This window comes from Diaphorina citri, unplaced genomic scaffold (genome assembly GCF_000475195.1).
Source record: "Diaphorina citri unplaced genomic scaffold, Diaci psyllid genome assembly version 1.1 scaffold4279, whole genome shotgun sequence".
In the NCBI taxonomy this organism is placed as follows: Eukaryota; Metazoa; Arthropoda; class Insecta; order Hemiptera; family Psyllidae; genus Diaphorina; species Diaphorina citri.
In genome coordinates this window covers 1,979-11,660 of record NW_007381678.1, presented here as the reverse complement: position 1 = coordinate 11,660, position 9,682 = coordinate 1,979, and the positions used below count along the sequence as shown (strand labels likewise).

General features: G+C 39.0%; 1 protein-coding gene across 1 annotated transcript in view; it reads right to left on the bottom strand.

The window, feature by feature from the left end:
• LOC103520928 (AP-3 complex subunit beta-2-like) overlaps nucleotides 1-9,390 on the bottom strand; it is a gene marked incomplete at its 5' end in the record, with an annotated part of 12,923 nt that extends 3,533 nt beyond the window's left edge. The window contains 2 exons of the mRNA XM_017448662.2: nucleotides 7,008-7,151; nucleotides 9,230-9,390. Coding sequence (XP_017304151.1) covers nucleotides 7,008-7,151; nucleotides 9,230-9,390 — 305 coding nt within the window. The remainder of the gene's footprint in view (nucleotides 1-7,007; nucleotides 7,152-9,229) is intronic.
• Nucleotides 9,391-9,682: the final 292 nt, after the last annotated feature.

Below are 9,682 nucleotides of genomic sequence, written 5' to 3'. Positions count from 1 at the left end.
GAATTCCAAATGAAGGGCCCCGTCAGTTGAACAAACCAGAGGTGTGAAGGACGCCCTCAAATCTTCCGCAGCAGTCGCTCACCTCGATCAGTGCGACCCGAGCAGCGCGTAGCGAGCATCACACAGTCCGAGCATACGTCCTGAGGCATTCGAAGCGAGCAGCCTCGCACTGTCTGTACATAGCTTTAAAAGCATCATCCTAGTTATAGTTCCACTGTTAGCTGATAGGCGCACCAGTGTCTTTTTTAGTTGAATCACAAGGGCAAACGCATAGTAGGCCAATTTTGAGTTAGCGCTCTTTAGAACTAGCAGTGCGATATATTTTTCAGAGAATTCCACACATGAATGCGTTTTACAACGGTTTTGTTTCGTACGGTAATAGGAACATCCTTAGTACGGGAAAAAATAAACCGCACAGAGAAAAAAGAGTTAGGAATAATAAAAAAACATTTTCCTAGAAGTGTGTGGGGCGATATATTTTTCAGAGAATTCCACACATGAATGCGTTTTACAACAGTTTTGTTTCGTACGGTAATAGGAACATCCTTAGTACGGGGAAAAATAAACCGCACAGAGAAAAAAGAGTTAGGAATAATAAAAGACCATTTTCCTAGAAGTGTGTGGGGGTGTGGGTGAGAGAAAGAAAGATAAGATGAGAGCGAGAAAGGCGATATATTTTTCAGAGAATTCCACACATGAATGCGTTTTACAACAGTTTTGTTTCGTACGGTAATAGGAACATCCTTAGTACGGGGGAAAAAATAAACCGCACGGGACAAAAAGAGGGACGAATAATAACCCTTTTCCTAGAAGTGTGTGTGTGTGGGTGAGAAAGACAATAAGAGAGAGAGAGAGAGAGAGAGAGAGAGAGAGAGAGAGAGAGAGAGAGAGAAAAGATAATATAATAAACAAAAGAGAGGCAGTACCTATAAGGTGGGAAGGAAGAAGAAAAGGAGGGAGAGGGAAAGGAGAGAATAGGAGTAGAAGAGAGAGAGAGAGAGACTAAAAGGTAAAGTGTTAGATAGAGTAGAGAAAACAGTAAGAGAGAGAGAGAGAGAGAGAGAGAGAGAGAGAGAGAGAGAAGCTTAAAGAGAAGGCTTAGGGAGCTAAATGGCCTAATTGGTTTATGATGGAAGAACAAAGAAAGAAAGTCAAAGGCAACCGTGTTAATATAATATTATTCTAAGTATTAAATATACCTATTCCGATGAGAGCGTCACGCCAATTGCCACAAAAAGAGAAGGAGAGAGAGAGAGAGAGAGAGAGAGAGAGAGAGAGAGAGAGAGAGAGAGAGAGAAGCTTAAAGAGAAGGCTTAGGAGGTAAATGGCCTAATTGGTTTATGATGGAAGAACAAAGAAAGAAGGAAAGTCAAAGGTAACCGTGTTAATAGAATAATATTGTTTCATGTAAATATACCTATACCATGCTTAAACATAGTATGTTATATTAATTTCAGTAAAAATAGGATAGCTAGATAGCTACATACCATTTTATAGCTCTTAGAATACTCATAAAATTGCAAAAATGAGAAAATGATCAACTTTCTGGAATATACAGGGTGTATCACAAAGCTTTCCGGAATATTCCAGGTCGGGGTATACGGTATACCTAAAAAAAAAAAAAAAAAAAAAAACAACAACAACAACAACAACAACAAGAACGCAGGTATTCTTTTTTCTTCACTCTCAAGTGCTGAATCCAGATACAATCAGAACATTACAATATCCGCGAGAGTATTTATATTTTCTGTTCAACATAACATTATGATTGTTATTCCACTCTTCTGATAAAAGCACTTCACAAGTTCTTCACAATGAGAGGTGTTCTAAAGGATGCACATTTGCTGTGAAGTGGAAAATAGCTCTCCCTCCCTTTTTATTTCCTACATATTATAGGGGGGGGGAGTTCTACCCACACCCACATACCTATAGGTAGGTAGTTATAGGTACCTAATACCTATGATAAATATCATTGATGCTCATTCTTTTTGCTGGATAAACATGAAGAGAGAGAGAGAGACTTAAAAAAATATTTATTTTTATTATCATCATTTTGGATAGTAGGTAGTGATTGTCCAACATTCTTTCTATTGCCTGGAGGCATAATTACTCACTTTTCTTTCTGTGGTTTGAGGAAGAGAGGAAAATTGTTTAAAGGGGAAATTTTTTTATCATCTACCTATTGTCCAATATCTAATGAAATTTAAGAGGGTGGAGGAGAGAGAGAGAGAGAGAGAGAGAGAGAGAGAGAGAGAGAGAGAGCTCCTTAAAAAAACTGCCTTAAGGCATAATTATTCTTTCCCACTTTCGGTTTGTTGAGTGAGGAAACCAAGGGAAGTTAAAGAGGAGATAGAAGGATATGAAGAAGAAAATATAGGCGGACGAAGATGAAGAAAAGCATCAAGAAGGGGATAAAGAAAAGATGATGAAGAAGGAGAAGAAGAAGAAGAAGAAGACGAATACGAAGAAGAAGAAGTCTAATAGGGATGTGGCAGGAAGGAAAACGAAATGACGTGGACAAGAAAGCGAGGAGAAAAAGGGGAGAGAGGGGAGAGACGAAGAAAATCTATTGAAAAGGAAATGCTACAAATTGTGCCGAAGAACGTCTTGAACATTTAATCCGCTTTATCTTGCTTCCATCTCTTTCCTTTATCTCCTCCTCTATCTCTATCTCTCTCCTTTATCTCCTCCTCTATCTCTCTCCTTTATCTCCTCCTTCATCTCTCTGATTTACCTCTCCCTCCCCCTTCATATCTTTTACCTCTCTCTCTCTCTTTCCTTCCCCCCATGTCTTTTCCCTCTCTCTTTATCTCGCTCTCTCCAGATTCTTTTCCACTTATTTCTCTCTCTCTCTCGAAGGGTTTTATCTCGACGATTTTCTCTTTTCTATAGAAACGTCCAGTTTTAAATTTAATACTGGAAAATTACATCGTATGTTTTATTACTATTTCTATTTGCGATTTGCCTTGGTGGTGGAGTGGTCGCCTGGCAAACGTGAGGACGCGGGTTCTATCCCTGTCGAGACAGGAAAGTTTACAACCATTGGTACCTATAGGTAATCTGAGCACTCAATAATAAAGCACTGAGGGTTAGCTGGTAGACCATCACACTTTCTACTTTTTTCCAACTTTATAGTTTTGCTGAAAAAAGGAGAAAAAATTTACATTTATATTTATTTTTTACAGAGATGTTGTTATTGTTGTTCAACTTCGTGTAACAGAATAATGACAAGAGATGATAATGATAAAATAGAAAATAGAACAAAAAACACCTAGGTAAAAATTCTAAAAGAATAAGAATAAGAATAAGAAAGAAGAAGAAGAAGAAGAAGAAGAAGAAGAAGAAGAAGAAGAAGAAGAAGAAGAAGAAGAAGAAGAAGAAGAAAAAATAACTTTACCTATTTCTCTTTTCCTAGTTCTTTCTTTCTCTCTCCCTCCCTCCCGTCAATTTTTTTATTGCGATTCACGCCAATGCCCACAAAATGCAATATATTGCACTCCGTGTTAAACCTCTCTCTCTCTCTCTCTCTTTCTCTCTCACTCTCTCTTTCTCTTTTGTCATTTTTTTATTGCGATTCACGCCAATTGCCACAAATATATGCAATATATTGCATTCCGTATATCTCTCTCTCTCTCTAAAAAACTAAAACCTCTCTCTCTCTCTTACTTCGTCTTATATTTCACACCTTTGACTTAACTTTATGACGTCATTATGATGCACATTTGCACATATATGATAAATCTCTCTCTCTCTCTCTCTCTCTCTCTCTCTCTCTCTCTCTCTCTCTCTCTCTCTCTCTCAATATCTATCTTTCGCTCTGTCTCTACCTATTTCTCTTTTAACCCATTTTAATCGTACTCTTCTGCTATTCTCACGGGACTGCCATTCCGAGAACAAACCTTATGAGCCAACGAATCGCTTTGGTATAAAATCCGCCCCGGATAGGAATCGAACCCGCGACCTAGCGCTCCCCGCTCCCCTCCAAAGCTAACCAGGCTGGTTCTGTTGCCCTTGATTACTTTTTTTTTAATTCTGTTGGCGCTGTCCACTGTGAATTCTGAGAACCCCGCAATTCTGAGAATCCCGCAATTTCAAAGAACCCGCAATTCCGAGAAGGGTTAACAACTGGGTTGTCTCGAGCTCTCATGTTTTATGCCCGGAATAGAATAGCAATCATGAGGGAATAGAATAGAATAGTAGGCAGAACTAGGTATATGTAAAATAAAACTTGAGGGCTTTTTTCCAAGAAGGTCCTACCTAACTCGAGTTAGTTTCTTTCCGAGTAAAACGGCTCTTCTAATGACGAAATGATAATCATTTGCAGAAATAATTAGGTACATTGAACTCCATAATTATTTAGGATACAAGATACCTACACGAGGTTTTGTAAAATTCTCCGAATGCTTACACATATTAATGGAAATCAACCCCGCAAACTATACCTTACAAGGGAAAGAGAGGAAGGGCTGAATAAGAGTTAAACAAGGGATTTGCACATATATGATAAACAACGCTGAGCTGGAATACTAAGTGACTTTGACATTGATATAATGTTTCAAGTTTTATGTGTCACACATAAGAACATAGGAGTGAATTTTGCATTTTTGCTCTATGTTTGTAAGTTAATAAAATCAGACTCTCATAAAGACATGATTTTGAGAAAATGATAAAAGGTGCTATGCACATGCAGTGTCACTTGCATGATATGTAGAATAATGGTAGAATTGCAAAGAAATAGGTTAATGTGATGTCACATCTCAAATGTTTCAAAAAATTATTGATATTTTTCAAATCAATGCATCAATATCAATGCATCAACAACTGCTATATTAGACGCTTGTGGTCTGTGTCGTAGTATGCCCATCCTGTTGTTGTTATTAACGTTAGTGTAGCGTAAAAAAAAAAAAAAAAAAAAAAAAAAACTCACTCTGAGCCTTAGATGTAGGGGCGAACAGCAGTAAAAGTTGGGTTAAGCTTATTCGAATCTGGAGGAGGATACTTGGTTGACACCTGTTTACCTATCCTTAGACAAGTAAAATTTACAACCACAGAAACTTCAATTGCCACCCTAGTTAGCCTGAAGGGTAGCGCGTTTGCCTTGTAAGCACTAGGTAGCTGGTTTGATTCCCGCCCGGGGGCGGATTTTATCTTGGAACGGTCCTGTCTTCCTTCTCTCTTCGCTATCGGGACAATAAGACATTAGCATTTACAGTTCATTCTCTTGGAAAAATAAATAAATAAATAATAATTTTTGTCCTTCTTGAATGAGACCTCTTCGCTTAAAACGCCAAAAGCTATGAGGTCTCTTTATTCGCAGGCAGTCTAAACAAAACAAGTCCTTGTTTATTTTAATGGGTCACAATAGAAAATGTGCCTAATGTAAAGTGGCATTTATGTGTCGGAGTCAAATAAATATATGCAACACGTTCAGTTCCGTGGAAAAAGAGATCCTGATAAAACAACAGCCTCAACACGATCGCTTCTCCGTTAATTGTTCGATAGATTTAGCCAGTCAGTTCCCACGGTGGAATGTTAATGCACATATAGACCGGTGCCAGCATGGTAGGTAAACAATGGGTGTTAGGGTTATTGAGATATTTGGAAAATCCTGCAGTCTGCAGTGAGTACCCATGTTGTGATATAATAACACAAAGAAAAACGACATTGTATGGTCTGGTACTTATGTTTGTGAATGAATCTGAGGTGTATCCGGAACACCAGTGCCTCTCCTCTACACTACTTCCTATTAGGTTCCCTTGAACTAATTTTTCTTATCTCGGATGACTATCAAAAATAATTAGCATTCTATAATGGGAAAAACTACGCTGGGAAAGTATATGTATTGCTAGGAAATTAGGAATCCTATTAGCATACAGGGTTGCACACAAATAGTTTGTTGTTACCTACTATTAAATTTTTCGAGACACAGTATAAAAGAGAGAGAGAGAGAGAGAGAGAGAGAGAGAGAGAGAAGAGGAAGAGAGAGAGAGAGAGAGAGAGAGAGAGAGAGAGAGAGAGGGGACGACGACGACGACGATTTATTGAGAGAACTGTAGGAAAGATGGTCTTATCGTTCTGAAATCGAAGAAAGAAGGACAGGATTGAGGAAAGCTAGTCGTTTGGAGGACGAATCTTATTTAATTTAGACAAAGTTTGTCGGGAATCGAACCCTATTTCTTCTTACTTCCTATTCTTCCTTCCTTTCTATACTATTCTTTCTCACTTCCTTTACTCTGAACCATTTCTTTCTTCCTTTGTACAACTATTCTTTCTCACTTCCTTTACTCTGAACCAATTCTTTCTTATTTGCTACAACTATTCTTTCTTTCTTGCTTCTTTCTTTCAGTACCAAATACATACATTAGACCTTTTTTTAGACTACAAAGGGACTTTTCAGTCTCATTCGGGCAGTATAAGCAGGGTATATTCTATTCTATTCTATTATATTCTAAATTCTATTAATTCCTACAACTACCTATTCTTTCTTCCTCCCTACATGTTTACTTTTTACTTATTCTTTTCCTAGAACTGTTTTTTCTTACTTTCTGCAACTCTATTCTTACTTCTCTCCTGTACCTATTTATTTTGAACCTCTCAAATTAGAGAGTATGACGCGAAGTCTCTTGACGCAAACTGTGTTAGAGAGTATGACGCGAAGTCTCTTGACGCAAACTGTGTTCTGGGAACAAGGAGACTGACAAAATCCCCCTCGAAATACCCAACGTAAAGAAGGCAATAATGACAAAAGTCAACAAACAAGCGGAGGAAAAAAAGGCTGTGAGAGAGAAAAAAAAAAGTTGTAAATTGCACCCCGATACCAAAGTTGAAACTTTTTTTATTCGTATACCGGGTGGTCAGAAAGTGAGGACGAAGAAATTGCCAGATGGACTTTTGAAAAAATAAATAAATAAATAAATAAATAAATAAATAAATAAATAAGTAAATAAATAAATAAATAAATAAATTACAATGATAACTAAGGTTGTTTTCGTTGGAAGGAAACTTACCTCAGCACCTGGAGCAGGAAACAGGAGTTGTCTCAATAGTCTGGCTCTATCCCGTATATCATAGTTCTGATCATATCGAGCCAAGCTTAGCAAGTACTGGCACAGCAGAGTGGTTTGAGCTGGATTGGTTAGATACAGCTTCACCTATAACACAGAGAAATAGAGATTTTTTTTATATATAAGTTTCCATTTATTGGTTTTCACTCGATCAAATAAGTAGTCAAGAAATGGTATACCCATCCGTAAAAGCCGGAGCTTGCGCTACGGATGGGGATACTTGTAGAATGGTACTTGATTACTACGCCACCTACCTCGGTGGCGTAGTGGTCAAGACGCTCGCCTGGTAATCAGGAGGGCGTGGGTTCGATCCCAGCCGAGCTATGGAATTTTATCCTCATTTATTTGAGAATATGACCACATAATAATGGAGCTCTAGGGGTTAGGTGGTAGAGAGCGCCTAAGGCGTTACCCTCGCCTAGTGGTTGCCTTCCACTCAAGAGTCTATTATTATATTTTTATAATGAAAGAGTTCAAAGATTTGTGACGTCAGACTTAACGCAGTTGCTATTTTTGTCCGCTAGGTAGCGCCACTATGCAAGCGCGTTAGCAGAGGAGCAGAAAGAACTGCGCAGAATGCGCACAAACACATTATTGCGTTGCCTGCGAGGGAGCTTTGCTCGGGACATTTGATGTGACGTCATCGTCTACGGGAGCGTATGCCGTGACGTCAAAGTTCACGATTTACCGGCATTTTTTTAATCGATTTATCTCGGGATCTAGAAGTCGTAGAAGAAAAAGAAAAATTCTGTTGGTCCTCATTTTTCCTGCTCCATGACTTTGAAACACCACCCAAGTAAGCGCAACTGATCTATTAGAAAACTTCAATCGTAAAATGTTTAAACTTTCCATTTCTCATTTTTATTTTCTTAATCTTAATATTCCCTGTATTTTCGAGTACATCCCTGTTCTTTCCCGAAGTACGCCCCTCGCAATTTAAAAGGGGCAAAAAGTTTGGGTTCTTTTCACTGTTCTTTCACCTCTTTCTTTCCTCATCTTTCTCTCCTTTTTACTTTCCTTGTTTTGCCGTATAATAACTTTGCCCCTTTTCTTTTCCTCGTACCCAACATGTTTAGTTGTATTTTCCTTTAGGGGAACTTTCCGAAATGGAACCGATTCCAATGGTGTGCCATTTTGGATTTCCTAAGAGTATGATGTAGGTACGGGCTTGTTAGGATAAAATTTGCCTATCCATAAAAGTACATAAGGTACAACATGGCAGAGATTAAATTCTCTAAGTAGCTCTAGAAGTTAGTATAGAGCATTTTGTGTATGTGTTAGGCTCAATCCTCGAATTCGCCCAATGAGCGAAAAAGCCGCTCACTCCGCTGAGTAAAAAATGCAAAGTGCTCAATCCCCGAAATTTGCCAATTAATTTACTCAGTCCGCAGACTGAATTATGAAAAAGCTCAAGGTTTTTTCTCTCATTAAGCGAATTCGGGGATTGAGCGTAACATACGTACAAGCTAGGTGTATGGAAAAGCTTAGGTCTCTCTACTCTCTACTGTACGGGATAAAACTTTGAAAATTTTGAAGGATGGGAGGAAAAATCTTTATGACTTCTCCAGCATGGTGTGGAGGGTATGCTGGAGTCACGGCTCAGGGTATGGTGTTTCGCCCTTCTGTGGCACCATTCCTGGCCGCTCAACCCGCTAAAAAACCTCCCCGCTCTTCTTTCTTGGCCCCTCCACCTAAGCCTGGGATTTTTGTGTACGGAGAGTTATGTGTTAGGTAAATACCTACATGTTATTTATTGCTATTCGAGCAAGAGATGTGATATCCCAATACCCTTGTGTACGCACGCAAGGGTCCTAGGGATCTGAGGAATCACAATATTACATAACATCAAACAGAACAGTTTCTACCCATGTATCCAATTGAAAATCACGCTTTGACAGAACCTCCTTTAGCCAGAACGTATAAATTCCACCGCAGACTTGCCTAAGCTTCTGTCTTGTCAAGTCCTATCTCTTTTTGACCTTTACCTTTGTCTCACTCGCTCAGTACGGTTGGAAATAAAACGACCTCGAGAGGAGAGTGGCAGCATTGGAGAACGCTTGACTACCTCTGACTGCCAATAAATATCCGTCCGAAAAACCATACGACTGAGGTTTACTCCGAAATTAAACTTTCAAAATGCCACCCACCACCTCCCTCCACCTCACCGAAATTGTCACTGTTTCAAACTTGTTTCGGAGGCTTTTCTCTTGGATTTTGAGAGTTTTCCGGACCCCCTCCTCTTCATATGAGGCTCCTCCGTTCTGGACCTCTCCCATCTTCCTGCGGAATCCACTTCCAGTTTGGAAATGCTCGAGTGAGAAAGTCGCTGGAGCATGATATGGGAAATGGGGTTTGTTCTTTTTATTTATTTTTGTTATTATTTATTTTATACGAACATTTTTATTTGGACAAAAATTTTACCCTTGTGCTCTTTATATGGTGAAAATGCAGAAAAACCTCAAAACTCTTTCGTGTTCATTTAGGCCGGTCGTCTCTTTGAACTTGGTACGTTCGCCGCCTCGCCTCCCAGTACTCTTGAACAGCTTGACACTATTATAAATATTACCAACATTCAGAATTCAGAGGGGAAGGCTGGAAAATACTAACGGGCGTCTAAC